Source organism: Amblyomma americanum, chromosome 7 (genome assembly GCF_052857255.1).
Source record: "Amblyomma americanum isolate KBUSLIRL-KWMA chromosome 7, ASM5285725v1, whole genome shotgun sequence".
Lineage (NCBI taxonomy): Eukaryota > Metazoa > Arthropoda > Arachnida > Ixodida > Ixodidae > Amblyomma > Amblyomma americanum.
Genome location: NC_135503.1, coordinates 138,429,308 through 138,453,987, shown reverse-complemented (window position 1 = coordinate 138,453,987; position 24,680 = coordinate 138,429,308). Strand labels below are relative to the sequence as shown.

The 24,680-nt window shown below is 49.1% G+C and overlaps 1 protein-coding gene across 2 annotated transcripts in view; it reads right to left on the bottom strand.

Moving 5' to 3' along the window:
* The window catches only part of LOC144096614 (glutathione S-transferase 3, mitochondrial-like), a 36,787-nt gene that overhangs the window by 2,811 nt on the left and 9,296 nt on the right, over positions 1 to 24,680 (bottom strand). The window contains exons 1-4 of one of the 2 annotated variants that reach the window (XM_077629430.1): positions 2,920 to 3,090; positions 2,385 to 2,528; positions 1,941 to 2,005; positions 1,125 to 1,182 (exon numbers count right to left, since the gene is read on the bottom strand). In XM_077629430.1, the coding sequence (XP_077485556.1) occupies positions 1,125 to 1,182; positions 1,941 to 2,005; positions 2,385 to 2,528; positions 2,920 to 3,075 (423 nt within the window). In that variant the 5' untranslated portion in view covers positions 3,076 to 3,090. Of the gene's footprint in view, positions 1 to 1,124; positions 1,183 to 1,940; positions 2,006 to 2,384; positions 2,529 to 2,919; positions 3,091 to 24,680 lie in introns of those variants that run through there. The other variant, XM_077629431.1, reaches the window with a different exon arrangement.

The window sequence follows — 24,680 nt, the reverse complement described above, 5'->3', positions numbered from 1 at the left end:
ATACGGGACTTCGGCGTGCCTTAAAACTACGGCGGTGCCAGCTGGCCCAGGAGCCCCAAGTGTGCCGCGTCCTGCACCCAACCGGGAGCGGAAGCAGCATCCAAGCAACTACGACACACCCCGCACCAGCAGCGCTCATCACGCGGTAGATATATATTCGAGGCGAGCCCTCGGTGGCGGCGAGCGAAGCCGAGGTGCTATCTTAAACGCACCGCGGAGATGCCGCTACGAGCGCTTAGCCACGGTTCGGGCGGAATGACGGAAAAGCCGGCTCATTTGCGATTAACGAAACGGCCGGAAACGGAGCCACTCTTTCCTCGCCAGCGGCTTTCGACACAATGGGCGCGTCCATTCTTTCGCAGTGTTCCTCGGCTTCGAAGCTGCATACGCTGTTGCTCGAACTCACGTTCGGGGCTATTGTATTCAACTCAAAAATCAGGAAGTGGCCAGAACTAAGGGAAAAAAAGGCAGCTGTATATTTCCGGCTATATATTTCGCATCTGGTGGAATAAGAACGAGTTGACAGTCAGCGCGTTGTGCCGTCATGTAGAGCGCCATTTGACTGGGGACTGAACTGCTTGTCAGACGACCACAAAAAAGAAGACAAAAAAGAGTGTGAACATGAGGCTCGGGCTCTGCATTCAGGGTTTTAAGTCCGGCAAGATTAGCGCACAAGTTTGCATCAGCCTCCCAAAAGCGGACGTCTTTTGAATAAGCGTTGCCTAGAAATACAAATGGCAGTGCAAAAACGCAGTTAAGAAATCCACAATGGCGCAACATAATTTCAAGGCTACTACAAAAGCCAATGCTAGTGTGACCAGTTTCCGCGGCTAAGCAGATGCAATAGTCTCGGCTTCTCGGACGTGAAACATTAGCAGCCAAGCCGGCTAGGAGGGGGGCATGCCTCAGGGGCCAGCTTCCAAACTCTGTTTCACGAGTGCAGAACTGGCCTGGACCTCAAAATCCCAAGTCTGCGCCCCTCTCGTTGCGACGACACCGAAAGTCGTCAGGCAGGGAACGCGTCACAAGGTCTCCACATGGTTAGTCTGCACAGCGTGCTTCATGAATGCCGATGGCCAGCTTAAAAACCGGAATAGGTGAACACCGGCGTCGCATGCACTCACCGGAAACTCAAATCCGCCCAGGAAGAGGGTCATCAGGAACTGCGGGTAGCTCTCCAGGCTGCACATAAGGCATGGTGAGGGTTAACGCACCGTGGAAAACTGAATTGGCCGCAACTCAAACGGTACAGCCATGATACTACAGACAGAGTAGAAAAAAAAAGCCAGTATAAAGTGACTGGTGCATTACAGTTGTTTCATATTTCGATCTATCAAAACGGTCATGCTTTGAGAAAACGAGCTCAGCGCAGTAAAATTAACCGAGCGTTTTTTATCACAGCGAGACCTATTATGTGCAGGGTCTGTGAAAAACTGCGTTGATGTTCAGTGAACAAGAGAGGGGGGAGCATCGGGGTGCTTAGTCAACGTTTCGACAAGAGAACCTGCCTTCGTAAGTGCCCAGACGAAGACAAGTTCGATTGTCGAAACGTTGGCTAAGCAACCTGAAGCATCTCCCCTCCCCTGTTTATTTTGTGCTGTCAAGAAACCCATCTTCCTGCGCTCTATCTACCAAACGTTGTCGTTCGTAGCAGTCGAAACCGTTAATATTATATACATGCTAAAAAAAGCCGGTAGTTGTGCCTTTTTTTTTGTTTTCTGCAAATTTACAGTTGCCCTTACGCCACGTGACGCAGAAGTCAGTTTTAGGGTCACAATTTGAGCACGGACGTTGCGCTCCACGAACGCCACGCGCATTCTAATCCCAAACGTGCGTAAGCAACTTTCTAGAGCCGCAAATAAATTGCAACAACCGCGCTTGCTTCCGTCAATGCCCGAACATATACGCCGACGAGAGCGACGCAGTGCGCGCACACTTACAAATTCTGGTGGGACCTCTGGACGCAGTTGAAGACAACGTTGGTGTCTGAGTACATGGTCGGGTACTGCGAGGAACAGCGAAAGGGAGAAACTCCATGAGCGTCCGAGAGAAAGGAAATGAGTACATAGTGCCAAAGCTTCCATCTGAAGGTGTCTGGTTAAAAAAACGCCTCAACGGCTAGCGCTATTATTCAAACGTGGCTCTTTCTCAACTAACGGGCTGAAAGTTTTATAAAGCTCCAGCCGTGATGTTTTCTCACAGTAACTCCTTAACACCGTGCGATCATTTCCAGAAAAACAAAATAAGCGCTCTTTGCGAACCAGCCATAGGTGGTCCACCAACTTGAATGGCAAGCGCTAAATGGAAGCTCAAGGGATGATGGCCACGGTTTCAGCTTTTGTCAGCACAGGAAAGTGGAGAGGAGGAGGGGCGCACGCGCATACCTTGACGTCGAACTGCTTGCGGGCCTGGCCGACGCGGAAGGCGAGCCACATGTTGACCAGCGTGGAGCCCACGCCGACCAGAACCACATAGCCGTACTCCTTGGGGACCACCAGGCTGAACGTGCTCATGGCGGAAGGCAGAGTCTGAAAGGGAAACAACGCCACGACTGTCACACACCAGAAACGAGGGAAGCCGAACACTGCTATGCTTGTGTACCGGTAAACTGGAATTGCTGATTCCACGTGAAGAAGCCGCACTGTAGATGACGATCCGCCCTAGCACCGCTCATCTCCATACTTTTCTCGAAAACAAGGGCCAGCGGCAGTTCAGTCGCTCACATCCCGACGCGAGAAGGCTTAACATGAACGCGGATATGTTACCAAAAATAGAAACCGAGCTAGAAGCGAAGGCCGCGATCAACAAATGCAACGTTTCCGCACCACCTGTCTTCCGAATTATGCAGAGAAGACGCCACGATAAATAGACGCTCTCATACGGAACTGGTTACGGAAAATCAACAACAGGGACTCCTACCTGATAAGTGCGAACGATACAAAACAAGTACAGACTGGGGGTCCGCGTCGCACAACGACCGGAAGGAACGAATGTCCAAGAGCCGCCGAAATAAAGCCCCTCAAACTTCGCCGAAAGCGTGCTCTGGCTCCCCCTGGTGGATAATGCCAAGGACATTCCAAGCCAAAGGGACGCACGCCTTATCGGACGCCACGCAAGGTAGAGATAAGGGGTGCTTGCTCGCCTTCATTCTGAGGACTACACAGCAAAACGGGCATCGCCGGTCAGGGATAATCGCGCACACAGACAAGCAGACAGAACGCGCGCAACAAACACCTAAAATCACAAAGCAGCGCTGGAAGAAGCGGACAGATAGAGGGGGGGAGACACACATACATGACGTTGAGCTGACAACTAAGTTTTATTTGAGAAGCGCTTGTGGATATGCCACGTGTTTCAAGGAAGACTAAGTAATATTGAAAAATTGGCTTTTTTGGGTAAAAATATTGCTTTTGCGGCATAGTATCATCAGTTTTGGCGGACACCGGAAAGCCGGTGAATTGTCTTAAGTAGTAAGGTGGTTAACTAATTTCTGATAATTAACTTTTTATCTATCACAGCTAGGCAACTAGTTGCAATTAGAGATTCGTATCCGGTAGTTAGCAATAGCCATATCAGTTTTTAGAATTTTGAAAATACGATTATCCTCGGCGCCGTGTCCCAACGAAATCTGGCGGAATCCTGCTAAAATACATGCGCTTTAGAAAGCATGCAGGCAAAGCAACCCTCCCAGTGCACGTAACTAGTCGAGACAGCCAAATTTTTTCGAGCCACAGTGCCAAGAGTAACCGCGTTATCTAAAGCCTAAAAACTGATATGGCTATTACAAACGACCGGCTACAAACCTATATTTGCAATTAGGCGGCTAACTCTAATCATTAAAAAGTTAATTATTAAAAATTAGGTAACCAGCTTACTACCTAAGACGATTCACCGGTTTTCAGATGTCCGCCAACGCTGGTAATACCATGCTGAGGAAGCAATATTTTTTACCTAAAAACATTTTTTTTAGAATCATTAGTCTTCCCTGAAACACGTGGTATCCAATGCAGGTTACTACAATCAACAGCCAATCATTTTACATGATTGTGGCATTTCCCTCACCTTCTTGTCCTCACAAATGCCAGCTCTCTCTCTCTCTCTCAAGAAGCGATATTGAAGGGCCACTCACGCATGTGGCTCTATTCCGATAATCTAGCGTGTTGTCTGATCGCGGTCAAGGCCGATTACTGCAGCGCACTGGCAAAATGCTCTACAAGTGTATTTCTCGCATTCTGGACTACGCATGACAAGGCGCACATCACCGATATGCGAGCAAGGATGTTCAAGCGCTCACGCGGCCGGCCGTTTAGTCACCGTCAGCAAAGCTAATACCGGGGCCAGTTGGTCGATCATTATGCGAACGTATGCGCTAAGAGCGACACAAGACAACAAACACACGACACAAGTGCAAACTAACAACTGTGTATTCCTTACGGAAGGTGCGTTTATATAAGATAGGTCAGTTTTTTTTTTTTTTAGGAAAGGCAGCCTTCCCGTCATCAAACACGTGAACATCACCAAGACCCAGCATCTGCACTTATATCAATTTTTTTTTGTAAGTGCAATAGATGGAGTGTCGCATGTGTCGTATGTGTGTTGTCTTATTGTGTCGCTTGCAGCGCATGCGTTCGCATAATAGTCACCGTCCTGTCTGACTCACATTATTCTTCCCGCACGTCAGCGCACGACCTCCGCTGCGGATGCCAGTTTATAAATACGCTGCAGCATTTCTGCACGTGTCTGTTATCGTCCTATATTATCTCTGACAACTCGTAAGGTTTATGCAACCACCTTGGTTTTTTACTCAGCCTGCTACGCTGTGTAGTGCGGTCTGTTATGTTATGATCTTTTTGCACTGTTTATACTCAGAAGCGTTTCATAAACAAAGCTTAGTTGTCAGCTAACAGCAGTGCACAGGTGCGGTAATAAGTAAACGGAGCACGCTATATTCTGTTCTAACTGGAATCACGCCTTCCCTATCGGACATGAAGAAACATTATCTGCCCATGAGAAACAGCACCAACGTCCAATGCCAGCCTGTGCATACCACAGCTGCCACTAACAATTGGGCAACGCGGTAAATATGCCTGAAGGCAATAGCGTGCTCCGTTTACTTTTGTCCGCACCTGTACGTCTCCATTTTACCAGTCCACAGTCTGCAGCGGTGGACAACTCGCCCGACGGGCTAGTTTGCTCAAATGAAACGCGTATACTCCGGGGGACGGTTGCAGCTACAGTGAAATACAGGCCCATGCATGCATTTCTCAGGTTCTGCGGTAGCACTCGGCGAACAAGGGCCCCTTCCTCGGCCACCCGCGAAATGGAATTGTACGTGCAGACACTCTTGTCTTCGTCCGGGTCGAAATGGCTGAAGCCCAAGAAAAGACAACAAACCTAACTTAAATTTGCTGGCTTCAGCTGTACATGCGGGTAAGTTGACTTATCGTCGTGAGGTTATTGAGCTATCCATATGTACATCGTATCCATCGTTGCACTTACATTTTTGCAGAACTGAACAATAATTTCAGTGGCGCGGTTCGGGTGTCCGCCGATATATGAGACAGATACTGCACCATTTCCTTTCCCTAAAAACCAATGAAAAAACAATAATTTCAGTGTTCTTTTTTTCACGTACTGGAAGAAGTCCTTAATTTACAGTTATATGTTGTGGACAAGACGAAACCCCGCAGCGTTATCACGTTCCCTCGTTTGAACGGTGACAGCGCGCGCTAAATAATCGATGAAACGAAGTTTGCGGTGATTACGGAAGTAAATAATTGACATATGCGAATTTTGCGAGGTTGAAAAGTAATTTTCAAGGTTCATCGAGAGACCTTCGTTCACGGGCGACCACTTCGTGAAGGAAGCGGAAACTATTTGTTGTAGAGGAAATACTTCAATTGTCCCCTACTCTAAGAGCTCAAGTGGCGGAAATGTGCAGTGACGGTTATGGTGCTCGTTCGCAACTATTAACTTTTTTTTGCGGTTGTTGCGTGCATGTAAGATTAACCGATTACCTTCAAAACGCTCAGTGCGTGATGCGGTGAAACAACGCTGCTTCAGTGCAGACATCTCCAAATGATTATATCAGCCAAGCCATCAGCAAAGGCATCCGTCCCCTGTCGCTGGCAATGCACCAGCCCATCATATTCAAATATATGTTGCAGAAGCAGGCAGATGTGGTTATGGAATATTGTTCTTCCCGTTGTCAAAAGCCACTTGAAGCCCGGCGATTCCTTTATTTTGCTGTGAATGGAGATCAAGGGAGATGAAGAATACTCGGAGAAAAAGTTCGGCATACCTCAGTTAGCTTCGCGTCTCATTTCGCTAATCGCAATAATTAAAAATGCGTGTAGCCCTCGTAACCATTGATACATCATGTTTCTGCTTTAACACTCTCCCCGGTGCATAGATCGGTAAATACCACTTTGTGAAGCGATCGAGTCAGTGAGCAGAAACAAAGCATGCATCTTCTGTGAATTCACGCAAGATGTTTAAGATGGGACTCTTCGGAAACGCACTCACAGCCCTTACTAAAATTTCTTTAGACAAAAGGGAGGATCTTTGGGCTGTGATATTTCCTTTCTCTGTCCGCCGTTTCGCGCTGTTTTCGAGATTAATTCTTTGAAGAGTCTATAGACTGCCCATTGACTTCTGACTATTAAGTCTACAGACTGCCTATAGACAAATCCTAGAGAATAGAATATAAGCAATACAGATCCTAAAGACAGTGTATAGGCAATCTATAGATTTATGGTCATACACTTTTAGTAGACTTTTGTCTATAGAATGCATATAGAGTATGTATAAACAAAAGGAAATGTCAATAGAAAGGCAATGGAGTCTATAAGAAGCCAATATACTGTCTACAGAACATTTCTATAAGGGAATGTAAAATATTTTTCTCTCCTTGTTTGCCCTTTCAAACGAGGCGTACTTCTCCTGGGTCCGCTGTAATATCAAAAATGTACATTCGCTCCTCATCTGTCCCCGCGGTGAAACGCACACCACCGCCTATGCACGGCGGGCTCGAAGAACGAGCTCGCAGATCTCACCGTGCGGCCGTGGCACGCGGACTTGAGTGCGCGAGGCACCCGAGAAGGCTGGACCGAAGGGGAATTAGGTGAGACGTCATATAACTCTCCATTCCCGGGAGGAATGCGCCGTGTGTACACGTACGCCCCGCGGCACGCGTATTATATTACATATCCGCCGCGGCGAGATCGGTCCGGCACAAACCCGATACACGGCGAGGCCGACCAAGGAACGCAGTGCAGGGCGACGAGGGAGAGGAGGAGGCATCGCCCATTTCTGCACGACATTCTCTGCTCTCGGGCTGGAGCCGAGCCGATGGAACGTGAAGGAAAACAGCAAAGGTTCCCGGAGCAGGGGGGAGAGAGGGCCCTTCATCTCGTCGCGTCGATACAGGGCTTCAGCGGGAGGCCGTCGCGAGCAACGGGAATTCCAAGCCTCCCGTGGACCCTCGTTGTCGTCATCCTCCCTTCCGGCCCAGCGAGCGTCCTTATTACGCGTGGAAGGGCTGCCTCGGCATCGCTACACGAGGCAGGTTATATAACTCGAGCTTCGAGGCGTACGCCACAGCGTAATTTCACGAACGGACGCCACATTAACATCATCAATCCGGCGAGCACCTTCTGAGCGCGACGCCTATAGGGATTCACCCTAGCGACGCCACAGTGGCAGCGACGTCTAGCGGCTGGGGTGAACACTTCTGGTGGGAGCCGAGGAGCTAGGGCCAGAAAAGCAGCAGAGGAAAGAGGAGGTGATGACTGTAGTGAAAGGAAGGAGGTATCGTGAGGGGTCTAAAAACAGTAGTGAAGAATAAGGCGCATTCAAATAGAGTGAAACTAGAATTCGGGCGAGTTGGTACCTATATTCACTGTGCGTCACCAGCGCGCATCCAAGACGGGGCGGAACACGACGCATGTCTGCCTCCCCTTTCAGTCCACGCGTCTTTGGTGCGCTGGTGACGTACGATGAATGCGTACACTAACTCGGCCGAATTCCAACTTTACTCCGTCCGATTTCAACTACACTGGGCTCCGATGTGTGTAGAAGCTTTCACAGCGCTCGTCCGTCCTCTCCGTTGAGTCGCGTCTTTGATGCGCCCGGTATGCGTCCTATATACGGGAGGTGTTTGTCTTGTAGGTGTGAGGTGCACCCTTGGGTTCCCGGCGGTGGACTCTGCGGGCGACAGCGCCGCCACATTTATGAGGAACGAGCTAAGGACTACTGATGCAGCGAAAGTACGTCAAGTGCAGTGAACACATGGAAAGAAAATGAAAGAGAATTGCAGTTTCATTCCTGCACTTGAAAAGGGGGCAAGGAATAACCTTTCTAAATTCCGTGCGCCTTTCAGGAGCACTACCGATTGATCTGCGTTTGTCAGAATAATCTAATGTCCGCAACTCTCTAGGCCTCCGAACTGGGGGTAACTTCACTGAATATAATAATAATTGGTTTTGGGGGAAACGAAGTGGCGCAGTATTTGTCTCGTATATCGTTGGACACTTGAACCGCGCCGCAAGGGAAGAGATAAACGAGGGAGTGAAAGAAGAAATAAAGAAATAGGTGTGTGTACCCCGCCGCGGTGGCTCAGTGGTTAGGGCGCTCGACTACTGATCCGGAGTTCCCGGGTTCGAACCCGACCGCGGCGGCTGCGTTTTTATGGAGGAAAAACGCTAAGGCGCCCGTGTGCTGTGCGATGTCAGTGCACGTTAAAGATCCCCAGGTGGTCGAAATTATTCCGGAGCCCTCCACTACGGCACCTCTCTCTTCCTGTCTCCTTTCACCCCCTCCTTTATCCCCTTCCCTTACGGCGCGGTTCAGGTGTCCAACGATATATGAGACAGATACTGCGCCATTTCCTTTCCCCCCAAAACAAATTATTATTATTATTAAATAGGTGCCGTAGCGGAGGGCTCCGGAATAATTTCGACCACCTGGGGTCTTTCACGTGCACTGACATCGCACAGCACACGGGCGCCTTAGCGATTTTCCTCCATAAAAACGCAGCCGCCGCGTTTGGGTTCGAGCCCAAAATTCGTGTTTACATGCCCGACTTCGCCTCCACGGATGCCTTGTCTGGCTGCAGTGCGTCTCAGCTAGCACGACGCCGTCTGCTCGGAGAAAGTCGCCCCCTCTCCAAAAGCGTCGCGAATGCTTAGGCGACACAACTGCGCGAAGCACGGGCAGTACGGTACTTAAGTACTTTGTGCTAGGGCTAGCAAAGCCACCATGGCGAAGACCGCGACCGAATAACAGGCCCGCAGTGGGTATTTTCGCAGTTTCACTTCGTGCTCACATATCAGGCTTACCCCGGACAGCGTGGACTTCGTATACCCATCGCGGCCAGCAGCAGACCCTTGCGGCAGCCACAGGACCTCAACACCAACCCCGGATTCGAGCTGCCATGATGAACGCTTATATTCATGTTGCGAGGAACCGAGGACGGAGAGCGTGGGGCTACATTTATGAGCCACTGCTATGAACCCTGCGCATGCTGCACAACCAGACAGTTACGCGCCGACCCACAGAGAACCTAAAAGGGGCCCCGAAACATTTGCAGTGCATTGTTTTGCCTGTTGGTTGCAAAGAATGAGTTATAGTGATGCTATTAGCATCGGTCGTACCGCGTATACTGCGGTTTTTAATATTTTAATTAGCTCACAAAAACGAATTCGTGGCGCTGACGGTGTCACCATACAGTGGCTGGCGATTTCTAGCAGCGGATATGACATCACTTTTGTGCGAGCATGATGATAGGACAAATAGTAAATATACTGCAAATTGTGTTAATATAGAGATACGTTTTGTCAAGTTTTTGTGTTTTATATTACATTAACAAAACCAACTAGTTTGCCTTAGATAAAAGCGCTGTAAAGCAAGTAAAACAAAAATACGCCACCAGAGGCTCTGGCTATATTTTGCATCGAAGGACTTTGCGCCTCTCTGTAAACATCCTACGACCTAGAACTCAACGCTTATGGCTGCTCTCAATGTATCTGAGAGCAGCTTTGCGGAATCGATCCGATCGAGCCATTGCACTCTAAGCGTTCGTTTCGGTTCCAAGGAGTTTCACATTTAGCAGACAGGGCGCATAGTCAGCTTGTGGAGGATCACCGGGCGGCGGCGCCAGGTGGCGCCACGTTCCCGTCAACAGCGCGCAGTCATTTGCTCGCCGTGGCCAACTAGCGCGCTAGGAGCGACGAGCGATGGTAGGCGGTAAGCAGAAGCATGAGTAAGGGAACGTCACTAATCACTGTTCCCATTTGCGCCGTCGACGTGACGGTGAAGCATCGCTGGGTCAGCTGGGCTTTCACATGGTTGATGTAGCCATGCAAATGGCGCTGCAGCCTTGGCATGAACGAGTTACAGAGAACAGGCAACCATGAAGTGCAGACTTCCGCCACGTGCTCAGATAGGCTGTTTTGATTGGTCGCGTTAAGTGCCGTCATGACAAGAGTGAAATGGGAATGGAAAGCTGCGCGAAAATCGAGTTGAGGGCAGCATTTTGTTTGCTTGTACTTTGAATTTGAAATTTCTTTATTGAATAACTCCCGTTCCTATGCATCGATTGTCGTAATTTTGAAGTGCCACCGGCATCCGTTCAAGCTGTGTTTCGCAGCCCCTTTAAGAACGTCTTTGCAGTGGGCCATATGTATACACTCTGGCGACCTTTGAATTAACTTCTCAACAAGCCCTTTCAAATAAACACAAAAAACTCATTTTTGGAGTGTTGTCTGACCCTGCATCATCGAATTGTAAATAGTGACCCGGAGCGATATATGGGCTGTGAGGGTCGCTATAGTGGAGGGCTCCGGATAAATTTAAACCAGGCTCTTAAACCTGCACTGACATCTCTGAAACGTGCCCGCCGCGGCCGGGTTCGAACCAGGCCCTCCAGATCAGTAGCCGAGCGCTGTAACCACTGACCCGACACGCAGGGTGACCCTACAACCTCCAAATGCGCGTTATAGAGAATTTAGGACTTAAAGAATGCAGAAAGCTTCGATGTCAGAAACTATGGTTAGTGTGACAGCAGGACTACTCCGCTACACCTAGCCATCCTTTGCTAACTATAAGCCGCTCACAAAAATTGGCGCGTTTTCAGAGCAGGGTCCGGCCGCGAGGACGGCGCCCACGCAAAGGGAGAAACCAAGGCTGCCAGCACGGTTTTGAAGCCGCACTTACGCAGCTAGCACGCAAAGCAAGCGCGCCCGCACCGACAAGAACTCGGCAGGGAATCCGCCTTATTTCACGATCCGTGCATGCCGCACGCGCTCCTATACGGCTGGGCGCGGCGCGTATAAGTACATATACACGAGGCGGAAACGACCGGCAGCGTCCACGAGGCGGCAAGCAAACACACCTGCTCGCCGTTGGTCGAGGCCGCCGCAACGCGCACAGTCAAATTTTGCAGCGCCACCCGATGCTGTCCTGACTTTGAGGCGCCTAAATTACGGGAGCCAATCACGCTTCTGTACCTATGCTCTTTTGCTTTCAGATACACGCCGGGTGTCGTATACGGGCGGCGCTCGCCTCCTCTGCCGAGTCGTGTTGTGTATACAAAGTCCGCCCGAACGCCTTCGATTTCAAACACCGCTTTGGGATGCCGCCGCCGACTGAATTGATAAGGTTCACTCAGTAGCAGAGCATGTAGCAAGGCAGTAAATACATGGATGGCCAACATAGCCGCATTGAAACGGGATCGACCTGATCCGGACCAAAGCTCACCGATGTCCTTATATGTGCAGCATGAGTTCGTTAGAGTTTAACCATATACATATTCGGTCCCAAGTGTAACCCCTCCGATAGGTTTCTTGACGCCTTTCTTTGCTCATTTATTCCTTTTGCTAGCCATGGGATCAAGGGTTGCCGGTGGGGGGTGGGGGGGGGGGGGGGGGGGGGGGGGGGTCCGCGAACTGCTGACGCCCGTATTTGGAAGCTAACCAAGCCTTAAAATTAACCCACCTAACCTATAGTGCCTAAAGTCATCTGCCCTCGCAACAAATGCAACCTTTCCTGAACTATAGCCCTATACCCCTGTCACGCGGGCATTTCGAAGGCCCTCGAAACAACAGGCTATCGACTCAAAGGCCACTGATCGCTGCTACACGGGCAATTTCAATGGTCCTCGAGCAAATATCGAGTCAACGAAGCAGCGCGGAACTCCATCGATATTTCGAGGGCATTCGAACGTTACCAAAGATTGGTTGCGTTGCTTCAAGAGGCGCCAACGCGCACTTTCATGCATGATCGCTTCACGGTACAAAAGCATGAACAAACATTATTCGCCTAAACTTTAGTGCAAGCAGTCTGTACTATAATATAATCATTGTATCATTCTAGTTTAAAGCGCATTAATTTTTATAGTCTCCATCGCAGAATATAAAAACGCCAGCGGTATCAACCTTGCCTGGGCGCTACAAAACTACAACAAATCGTACAAAAGGCCGCGCCTTTCAAGACGACGCAACTGGCCTTTAATAACTAAATACATCCTGTGACTCAACACAAGTGTATTTCAGCATTTAGTATAGATTTGTAAACTATTTTTTATTTTCGCAATCGAAAGTAGCGATTGTGGCGTCACACAAGCTTGGCGCAAGACATGAGAACCATTTCAACGGCCATTGAGATTTGCCATGTAGCAGCGAAACTACTACTTCGAGTTCGATGACGATTGAGAATTTCGAAGGCTCTCGACCGATGGCCATGTAACTGTGTGATGAAACTGGCCGTGTGGCAGGGGCATTTGACCTAACCTTTATAACCTGACAAAATCTAATGCTCTCGATTTAAGGGAGCTAAGAATACACTAGGCAAAAGACGCACACAGGTGTCTATGTGTCTTCTTTCTTGTGTTGTAAGCGCGCCTGTGTATATCCTTTATTGGGTTTGTCGTATTAGCGCCCTTAAAGCGAGAACCACCTTGCCCAACAGTCTGCCATTCTAACCTAATGTGCCGCTGTCAATATCTTCGAAAACTGCAAAGGCCTGCAGAGCAATGCAAAGCCTCGGTGCGGTTCGTATTTCTCCAGGGCCACGAAGGCAAGCGGAGAGTTTTTGTACAGGCCAACTCAGAATTCGTCAGCTTTTGGCGAACTTTTGTCCGGCTGCTCGCGGGGACTAACTGTTGCACCCTTTTTCTTGGGGACCAACAGTTATACCCGTTGCAGTTGATCCCGAAAAGAACCAATGGTTGTGGAAAATCAGTTGGTCCCTAAAAACACTAGCCTCCTGTTAGTCCCGTTTGTGTTCGAGTGTGTACACATGGGCCTTTCTCTTTTGGTAAGCGGTGTCGCCGTCGGTGTATTACGAGGGAAAGTCCAAAAGGTCGCAGACTTTAGTTGACAAAATAAACGGAAATCTGTACTGCATGAAAAGAAAGTCGATTCATTCAATATTTCTCAATATATTCGCCTCTTATGTCAATCCATTTCTTCATGTGACATTTATTTTTCTTTGCATGGTTTTAAATAACACTGTTGCAACTTTTGAAATTCGCTGTTCATGGCGGCAAAAGTTCTCACTTTCGGAATTAGCCTGCACTATTTACCGCGGAGTAGGCGCTTGCAAATGTCACGAGGGCGCAAGATCAGGTGGCTTCAGGAATTGGCTGCCAGAGAGTCATGCTAGATGCACGGAGTTTCAAATGTTGCTTCTCGAGTAGCAGGAGTTTCTCGTGAATGGGAGGAGGCCCTGAACAGGGACAACCTGGACCAGCAAGCCCGGATATAACCCAGCTAGTCCACAGGTCAGCTGCCGCCAGCGGAGCCCTAGACTAGAGGCCCCACCACCCGGCCCCTGGGAAGTAATCACCCAAATGAAGGTTTTTTTCTCTCTCTCTCTCTCGTGGCTGATGGTCAAGTTTGATGTTTCTGGATTTTTGAAAGTATCCAGAAGCCCTTTCAGAATTTTATACGGTCGTTCTCGCACGAATTTCTCAACAGCAAGCATCTGCGTCGCTGGTTGATGACCAGGGCGTACACTACGTTCCTCGTTTGTGCTCTCAATCTCTGCTTTGGAATCACTGAAAGCAGCCGAGAGCAACGTCTCTTGACGAATCTTCATTCCCAAGATGCCTCTGAAGCTCGGCAAGCCCACTGGATGGGACTGAGACCGCAGTGAAAACGGTGCAACATGACTGCTCTCCTTAGCCCGTTCGAAAACGTCACGTTTGTCCTCGCAGCAGCTCCACTTCAAACGCGATGGCGTTAAGGGCCCCGTATCGCAGAAAAGCCGACGTCGACGCCTCTGGCCGTCCACGAAGAATCCCCTGAAAAGCAACCGCCGCCCAAGTCGCGTGACGTTGTGACGTCATCATAACCTTCCCATCCGACTGTGAGGAAAATGTCCACCATGGGGAGGTTGCAGTTAACCTAATGATTGGTTCGCGAGAGGTTGCTCGCGAAGAGCAACCAGGGTCGCACAAGCCCCCACCGGTGGCAGCACCAGCCATCGCAGCGCAGTGGCACATCCCTTCAACGCTGCACCACTGCGCCAGGAGCGGTATGAGGACTCCCAGGATCTATGTCTGCAAAGCAGAGAATGACCAATTCCGCATATACGGGCATTAACCCATTAACGCTATCGCGCCATACCGTTAAGGCGGAGCTTAAGTGTCCCCTCCTGTTTTGTTTATATTTCTACTCAGCCTGATTAGGGAGAAAGCCCGTGAAACAATCACAAAACGACATAGAAACATCATTCTAGAACTGAACAGGACAAGAGACTCATACATCAAAACGTACTGCCAAAGTCTACGAATTTTTCCACCTCCCCTTTTACAGCCCCATCCGGCCAACTCCAGCGTACGCCGGCCATCGCGGTCCCGAGATTAGGGAGGTGGTTTGTGTTTTATGGGGTTTTAATGTCCCAAAGCGACTCAGGGTATGGGGGACGCCGTAGTGAATGGCTCCAGAAATTTCGACCACCTGGGGTTCTTTAACGTGCATTGACACCGCACAGTACACGGGCCTCAGAATTTCGCCTCCATCGAAATTCGACCGCCGCAGCCGGGATCGAACAGGCGTCCTGAGATTAGGGAGAGCTGGCCCCGTGAGTCATACGGTTTCTTGGTGTGAATGTTGTGCCGTATTTATCGCCCCAGAACTGTACGTCAGCTACGGAGAGATCCCGTAGTAGAGGCATCCGGAATAATTTTGTCGCCTAGTTTCCCAGATGGGCCTTGAGAACTGAAAATTGGTTTTCGGGGGAAGGAAATGGCGCAGTATCTGTCTCACGTCTCGGTGGACACCTGAACCGCGCCGTAAGGGAAGGGATAAAGGAGGACTAAGAGAAGAAAGGAAGAAATAGGCGCCGTAGTGGAGGGCTCCGAAATAATTTCGACCACCTGGGCATCTTTCACGTGCACAGACATCGCACAGCACATGGGCGCCTTAGCGTTTCGCCTCCATAGAAACGCGGCCGCCGCGGTCGGGTTCGAATCTGGCAACTCCGGATCAGTAGCCGAGCCCTCTAACCCCTGAGTCACCGGGCCTAATAATAATAATAATTGGTTTTGGGGGAAAGGAAATGGCGCAGTATCTGTCTCATATATTGTTGGACACCTGAACCACGCCGTAAGGGAAGGGATAAAGGAGGGAGTGAAAGAAGAAAGGAAGAAGAGGTGCCGTAGTGGAGGGCTCCGGAATAATTTCGACCACCTGGGGATGTTTAACGTGCACTGACATCGCACAGCACACGGGCGCCTTAGCGTTTTTCCTCCATAAAAACGCAGCCGCCGCGGTCGGGTTCGAACCCGGGAACTCCGGATCAGTAGTCGAGCGCCCTAACCACTGAGCCACCGCGGCGGCTTCAGAACCGTTTTCGCGCGTGGCCATTCCACCCGAACGGAAGCAGCACTCTCGTGCCCATGTTTGCCTCGCTGCCGCACGGTATTATTCGGTCGCCTCTTCGTCACTTCGGCTTAACTTGTCCACGAACGGATATATCACATCATAGCCTCCCAATAGGCATGCACTGAATTCTGGGCCTGGCGCAGGCCTGGAATTCAGTACCTGCTACACAGTACGGCTCGTCGGCGCGCGACGAACTTCCGCTGTGTCGGTGCTATCCGTTACACAAGCTGAACAAACAGCACCCAGCCATTCACGTCAAAGTGAAGTAAAAAAAAAAACTTAGCTCCCAAGTGCACACGCCAAAGATACAGCATGCCACAGCTGGGCACGGGCCGCGCAGTACTTCAGCGCGGCTGGGCTAACGCGGTCACTGTCCCCCCGCAGCCTGCCCCTCTCCCGCAGTCGGCTTTCGTGGGAATTTACGCGCGCTAAGAGGTAACGTATACCTCCGGCTGCCTCGCCCAGGAACCGCAGACGAAATGTGGACGGTTCCTCCCGAGACACGTCACTTGGCGGGTAATCAACGTCGGCTCAGCCCCCCCTCGAGCTGTCCCTCCGCCTGCCGTGGCCGCCTTCCGCCAGCGGCACGCGAAAAAAGCGCCGCCGCTCGGAATGACGGCGTCTACCCCGGAGACGGCGGAAAGTGCGACGACCGTTGTCGACTTCCTCGGCGCTGCCTCGCGCTGTTGTTGCGGCATCGCTCGAGCGGGAGATTTTTCTTCGGGCGTCAAAGCCACTTAGCCCCCCGGTTGCTCGATCGGCGGGACAGAGGTCGAGCGGGGCGCGAATATGCGCCACGAATGCGCCAGACCTTCGCGACGCCCGTCGGAGAGACTTCGTCCTAAAGCGAAAGGCGAGATGTCTTGCTGCTTCAACAGCGCGCCTCTCCTCGACAGACCATTCCGGACTTCGTCATCCACTATACGCACCGACAAGTCCGCTCCATGACATCGGGTCCTGCGTCGAGTGATGTACGCTAATTATGGACGAAAAACGCTAGAATTCGTGGCGACATATTTATTGAATAGTGTAGATTACAACGTTCAATATTTACCCACGCTCTTCAAGAACAAAACTTTACCTACTTAATTCACCCTAGTTCATATCCTCTAAAGTTATGGTTTCTTGTTTCTAGTCTCACATAGAATATCTTAGTTACATTAGCTGAGACCAAACAAACCATTTTTGCTGGGTACTGCAGCTTGCGTCTAAGCTCAATAAGCTTAGACGCAATAAGCTCAATAAGCTCAATTCTAAGCTCAATAAATAAACTTTCAAATTTTTCACACAACACCGTCCGGGTCTTGGATCAAGTGACCCGCTGCTACACCATCGGAGCAACAACGCACCGTGCTGTTTGTCCACCAAACCGATCTGGCGCTGGACGCACGGTGTAATCAGAAAATGAAGCAGCTTTGTTCCAGAAATTAGCGCGTCCACAGTCCAAGGTCCTCTATCAAGGGCACTAATCAGCAGGTTAGGGCACAAACAGTCAGGGACATGATAAAAAGACAGAAAGCAGCTGCCATCAAATTATGCACTAGACGAGACCTGAACCAAAGCGACAAAATCTACTTCGGCATGGCGTCTGAGACGCTTTGAAGCTAAGCGTACGACTAACAGTGTGGGAGAAAAAAGTTAACATCACAAAAAAACCCCAATAAACAAGAAGACGACTGCAATGCGCGGCTTAACGCCAGACGGCACGTGGCCTGTTGCATTTCTCTAACCTGCAATCACATTGCGCAGGGCACACAATTTTATATTTCTCGCATTTCCGCTTCATCGAAATGCGGCTGCCGCCGTCTGGATCAGCAACCTTGGGCTCAGCCCAAGGCCACTGAGCGACTTCGCAGGAAGCGAATGCGTGCTGGATTCTCAGCGCTGCTAAGCAGCCCGAATGCGAAGGCTTTCAAGCACGCTACCAGTGATGAGAGCCCTGGAGACGGAGCATGTGCACCTCCGATTAAAAGCGTTACAAGGCCCCGTTCAGCCAGAAAAGCGTTTCTGACCCCACAATTGAGGAATGAGGTCCAGCGCTGTCAACAAACTAACTCCTCGTGTAGTACATGGTAGATAGAGGCTGGGCAGACGAACTGAACGAGGGAAGGGAAAGCCTCAGGGTGTTTGCTTTCCTCTCCTTTCTTTATTCCTCATGAGGTACGGCGGCTTATATATTACTGTCAGGAGCACAATTTGGTATATAACCCTCTTCGATTAGACAGAATTGCTGAATATTTTTCGAGCATCGCCTACTGTCCAGACAGGCGAGGAGGCGACTGTTTTCAACCAGAGGCATGCATGTCAGCTCGCTTACTTCGATGCGTGGCACACCAGCTTCGCGTAAACGCCGAAAGGGGCCGCAAAACAGCGAGTCATGCAAATGCGTGTGTTATGCGCCAGTTTTGCAGCCAACAGTACATAATCAGAGAAAATGAAACCCCTTGTTAAATTATTTTCGATCCCCGAAGAGATTTCTTAAAATACCGCGGGTCAAACAGATTTGTAGCCGCAAATTCGCCTTCTACGAAACATGGTGTTAAAGAGCACAGAGCTGAAAACATCGAATTAGCGGATAAGTGGCGCGTATTCCAATGGATATTTCCAGTTAATTAAATTCTTTCAACGCTTGTTATTCGCCAGGCGACTTATTTTGAGGATAAGATTGAAAAGTATACGTTCGAGTAGCGAGAGGTCAAAACACGGGTACTGACCAGACACCTTATCACGCTAACAACGTACTGCTCTTCTGCGTTTAGTGCTGAATGAAGGTTTTTGCAGTCTAGAAGGAAAGGCACGCAGGTCTACTATGCATACGGAAGCGCTGCGCAAGAGACGGTAATGTATGCGACGAGATAGTAAAAAAAAAAGCGAAAAATATCTGATTCGCTGAACAGTTCTTAAGCGCAGCCTATAATTTCCCTATGTACATGGCGCGATGAGCCAAAAATACATCATATTTTGTTGTGCATAAAAACTAGCGTTTCCGATAAATTGCATTCGGCTTCACAAATAAAATATGACACGAGAAAACCCGAACAACCCGTCGTGGTGGCTCAGTGGTTAGAGTGCTCGTCTACTGATCCGGAGTTCCCGGGTTCGAACTCGACCACGGCGGCTGCGTTTTTATGGCGGCAAAACGCTAAGGCGCCCGTGTGCTGTGCGATGTCAGCGCACGTTAAAGATCCTCAGGTGGTCGAAATTATTCCGGAGCCCTCCACTACGGCACCTCTTTCTTTTTTAACTCCCTCCCTTATCCCGTCCCATACGGCGCGGTTCAGGTGTCCAACGATATGTGAGACAGATACGCGCTATTTCCTTTCTACAAAAACCTATTATTATTATTATTAAACCCGAACAGTGGATGTTTTTGCTGAATAACACAATTTCTACCCGCATATGATGCAAATAAATAAATATTGCCCGATTTTCGACCTCCTCCCTCACCCACCTCAAAAATAAAATGGAAAAATAAAAAACGACAACGAAGGACCGAATATATGATGCATAATAAACGCCCTCGAGGGTAGGTATAATGACCGCAGATCAAAACCATCAGTGGAATAATAGATAAGGCGAATAAGGACAGGGTGGAGTGCATTTGGCAGGTGTAATGAACTCTCAGGTCATGAGTAACAGCCTACCATAGCGCCCTGCACGGGCTCGGGCCGGCTCGAAAGCCCGGTCAAAGCCCGGTCGATCCGCGGGACGGGCTCGCGCAGGTTAGATTAGATTTCCTCCAGGCGCGGGACAGGGCTGGTACATAGGGTAGGCCAGGACCCGGCACGGCCCAGACCCCCGGACGGGAAGCGAGAATTTCTTTCGGAACACGGGTCGAGTCGGGTTGCTTTGAAGTGTTAGTCCGGGGCTTCCTGAAAGCCCAGCCTTTTAAAAAACGCATGGCATGATCGACGAGCAGTGTTCACACATTTTATTTTCAGTTTTTTTTTATTTCTTGCATTTGTAACTTGTGAATCTGCAAACTTTCTTTGTTGGTTTTTTAAACTAAAGTTTTCATCTTGCCCTTATTACTTCTAGGCCCACTTTGCCTTTAACTGCAACTTCCTGGAAGTTTCCAAAACTCATTTCAGAGCAGCGCAACATCAGTTCATATGACACGCGAGGAATTTAGCTGGACAGTTTCTTGTCTTCTAGCATTAAAGGACAATAGACACCTACTTGTTTTCTTCTGTCAAACGCGACATCAGAATACATGATCATCGGGTGGTATTTGCCTACAACCGCTAAATGATTTATAATTAAATTTCTTCGCTCATGCTGTTTCGGTTTCATCGACCGAACAACTGTGACGTCAAGTTGATATTTTGGTCACGTGATCTACTAGGAAAAATGACATAATCGCTGATATGTAGTTTTATTCCCTACGACATTTAATCCAGCCTCTTCCAAGACTTGGAATGACAAAAAATGACCTGTCCGCGATTATATCAGTTTCTCTAGTGGATCAAGTGACCAAAACATCAATTTGACTACACAGTCGCCGTTTGGTCGATGAAACCGAAACAGCGCCAAGCAGAAATTCAATCATGAAATATAAACGTTCGAACCCGACCGCGGCGGCTGCGTTTTTATGGAGGCAAAACGCTAAGGCACCCGTGTGCTGTGCGATGTCAGTGCACGTCTAAGATCCCCAGATGGTCGAAATTATTCCGGAGCCCTCCACTACGAAACCTCTTTCTTCAATGTCTTCTTTCACTCCCTCCTTTATCCTTTCCCTTACGGCGCGGTTCACGTGTACAACGATATATGAGACAGATACTGCGCCATTTCCTTTCCCCAAAAACCAATTATTCATATATACGAATGTTAACGCATCGTTTGAAACAACACGCAAGAAAAAACTTGGTGTCTATAGTCCTTTAAAGGTTGAAAGGGGGTATGCCCGTATAATTCTCACTGCTCCATCTCTTCGCGGTTTGTCATAAAAGGCTGGTAGGTAAACCACTAAATGCAGTTATTTCGATTCCTTGCACTCGATATGGCAGTAAATATTCTAATACCTTCTCAAATGAACGCAATAACGAACACTTTACACAATGTAGCAGCGTCCAATATATGAGAACAGCCACATATTTCCGTGCTCTGTTCACCGCTAAGCTTTGACAGGGTGATGGGAGCTACGTGGCTACTAGATCAAACGTCATTCCTTCCCTGACCAAACTGAGTGGGTGCACAGGGTCGGGACGGGCTTCAGAAAGCCGGCCTCAAGGGGAAAGCATGCAACGGTTATATCTCGCCAGTGTCCACCATCCTAGTCGAAAACAAGAAATGGGATCGGGCAGGGCGTGTAGTGCGAAGGCAGGATGGTCCCTTGAGGGTAACGCACATGATTCCAAGAGAAAGCAGGCGTGGCAGCGAGCCTCACAGTGAGATCGGGAAGTCTGCGGAAATAAGGTGGCCGCGCAGCTGGCACAATACAGGGTTAATTGGAGGAAGAAGCTGGACTTTTACGGTATACGAGGGTGTGGATTACAGTTATTGCAATCATATTTACCTCATCTATGTCAAGTAGTCCAAATAAGCAACTCGCGATCACGAGTGCTGCCACTGCCTTGTGGTGTTCCACAAGGCAGCATATTGGGCCCCTTGCTATTTAACCTGTATATAAATGACATTGTTAATATTAATCAGAACGCCAAAGTTATTATATACGCTGGTGATACCAGCATATTTTTTTCTGGTAATAACATCGATAAACTTATCCCTGATTGTAATGATACCCTAGTCAAACTGCAGCAATGGTCCGTATCCAATTACATGAATATTAACGAAAATAAAACAAAATCAGTTGTCTTACGGCCGAAAAATAAACCTGTTCCTGCTCATGCCAATATCGTTTTTAAACTCTCATCCTGTTGACATTGTCGACCAGTTTAAATGTCTAGGCGTTCACTGCCATTCTGTCCTGGGAATCGCATGTGAATTTTGTATTAGCCAAACTTGCTCGAATAACCGGTGTAGTCGGTCGTTTCCGATACATGCTCCCTACTAAAACAAAAATATTGGTCAATAATTCTCTTTTCTATCCACACGTCAACTATTGCCAACTTCTCTGGGGCACAACTACTTTCTCTAACACACAAAAAATGTTCCATGTGCAAAAACGGTATCTACGCCACGTGTACAATGCTGATTATAATGCAACCACTGCAGAATTCTTTCACAGGGCACATGTTATTACAGCTCACGAGCTATACCGCTACCGTTTGAGCGCTAGGTTTAAATATGAAGTGAAAAAAAAAATATTCATAGCCTCGATGCCTTGGCACATTTAGAAAGAAATGAGAAATGTTATAATACTAGACGTGGAGAAAACTGGAAGGTTGCTGTGCCACGCTTGAATTCTGGTATGTAGCGTTTGTGTTTTTCTCTGCCATCTCTTTTAAACTATTATCAGTCACTGAATTTTGATTTATTTAGTTGTTCCACTGTTACACTTAGAGACCTCTTTGCTCATTTACTAACGTGATTTCATCTATTCTGGTGTTTGTTTTATCTAGCCCAGGACTTTTTCTTTTCTTCTGCATTTATCAAGTGTCTTGATATGCTTATCGCTTGTTCATTCTTTTGTGCTGACGGTGTTTGATTGATCTGGCTCAGGACTTCTTTTATTTTGCTTTGATGAAGTGTCTTGATTTGTTTATCGCTTGTTTATGCTCTGGTGCTGTCTAGACGCTGCCTTATATATGGGTCTGCGCACTCGTCAAGCTGCCAAGTGGCAGCTTTGTTTCCGTAGCCCCTCCATCTGTAGCACCTGGTGGAAAATAAAGATTTGATTTGATTTGGATTTGGGAGAGCAGGCTTTTGTCGTGAAGAGGTCGGCAGTTGGTGTGATGGGGATAAAAACCCCTAGAACTGCCGGCGCGTACCTTGCGCGGTACAGCTAAAAAATGGGCACTCCTGTTCGGATCGAACGTCAGGAGTGAAGGCACTCCCTTCGGAAGACAATGATCAGCCAGGTTACGTCCAATGCATGCATAACATCTTCCATTTATCGTCCTTGCTCTGTGCAAGCCAGCAAATTTCCTAATCCTGTCTCGCTACCACCTGATACTGAGACGAAACCAAGTGCGCTTGTTTCTAGGCTATCTCTGAATGCACACCATCACCACTACGTAGAACGTCGATTGTCACCGCCCCGCATGTCCCACCCATATCAATTCTGTATTTCTCCCAGGATGTAATTATTACGAGTATGCTCTGCAATACATGTTGCTTACTGGCTGCCTCTTGACGTTGCCACTATCATATTCCTTCCCATAGCCCCATGGAAAGCACACCAAAAGGCGCAGATGATACCACAAGATGCCTCATCTTCCAGTTTACAGTGAGGGAGCAACGGACGCGGCCGCTCGGAAGACCGCGCTGTTCAAACCCTAGGTTCAGCATACAAGACGATCAACTTGAGATCGAAGAGAACCGACCGCTCACCTATTCCAACGTCGCTTTTTACGTGTTGCGCGTCATCCAGGGCTGTGCCAGAATTTTAGACACACACTGCGTCCACCTCCAACGCCCGACACGGGGAAGCAGCGGCCGTTCGGGGCCCGTAAAAGGATTGTCACGTCGTCATCTCTTGGGAGACCAACGCCTGTCTCCCTAACTGCGAAACAGCGTCGGCGTCCGTACAGTGCCTCAGCCGGCGAAAACCGGCAGTCGCTGCAGCAGCGGTGCTTCCCCTCCATCATAACCGCCGCACCGTTAAGCCTGACGCTCGCAGAGAGCGATAATGTTCGGGACAGCTGGCAGAAAGCTGCACAGGTGTATACAACGCAACACCACGCTATTGATAGCCGAGCCGAAACCAGCCGGCCGTCTGTCATGGTTTTGTCTCCCGGGACTCCTGTTGCTGTTGCGTCTACCGGCGCATGCATCGGTCACTTGCGTTTCATCCCCCCTCACCACCCCCTTTTTTTTTTTTTTTGCTGTACATTCTCAAACCAACAGTAAACGTTGCTCGTTTTTGCCAGGCGACACTGCCACGTGCGGTCACTGCCAGCGGTGAGGCCTTCGGCCAAGAAATCCCCACTCACACTCCACTCCGTGTCAAAAGCTTAAATCGAATGAACGCCAAACTGGAGGTGCTCCAGTCGTGAAGGGAAATGCGTCGAACAAGCGAGGAATCAGCCACGTTGATCTCAACGCCATGAACTGAACTTTCTGAAATGAAATGGACGACGCATAAAATTGCGGTGGCAATACTTTCTACGAGGGGGGGGTCCGCCACGCCTTCCTCCAACCGCGCTTTCATTGCATCCCACCGGGGCTATGTTTTCGCTGCATATAAGAGAGCTTATTTGAGGGTTGATATCTACCTGAATGTCAAAGATATATTTTACGACAACACTAAACTTGTATATAACAACCTTGACTTCCACACACACGTTCCACTAAGTGTGCGATGACCGGATGCCTTCAGGATAATTTCGCTGCTGCAGGAACCATGCTGCTGCTTCTGCCTGCATCAGCACCGGCATATCGTTGCCGCATGCGGAAATTACTTCACGTTACGGAAGAGAAAGTGGCCACTGGAAGACAGGTCTGGACTGTATATAGAGTGGTTGGTTAAGCTCCACGCTGCCCCGTTTTCCGACAGCAGCCTGTGATTTACGAAGCTTGCCAGCTGCCGTACCATCGTGAAGTAGCAACACACTCCCGACAACTTTACATGGTGTTTATCTTCGACTACCTCGCGTACTGCCTGCATTACTAAAGCAGAAATGTGTCCCGTGACTGTTGTGTTGTGTGGCACGAGTTCTCGAAAAAAAAAAA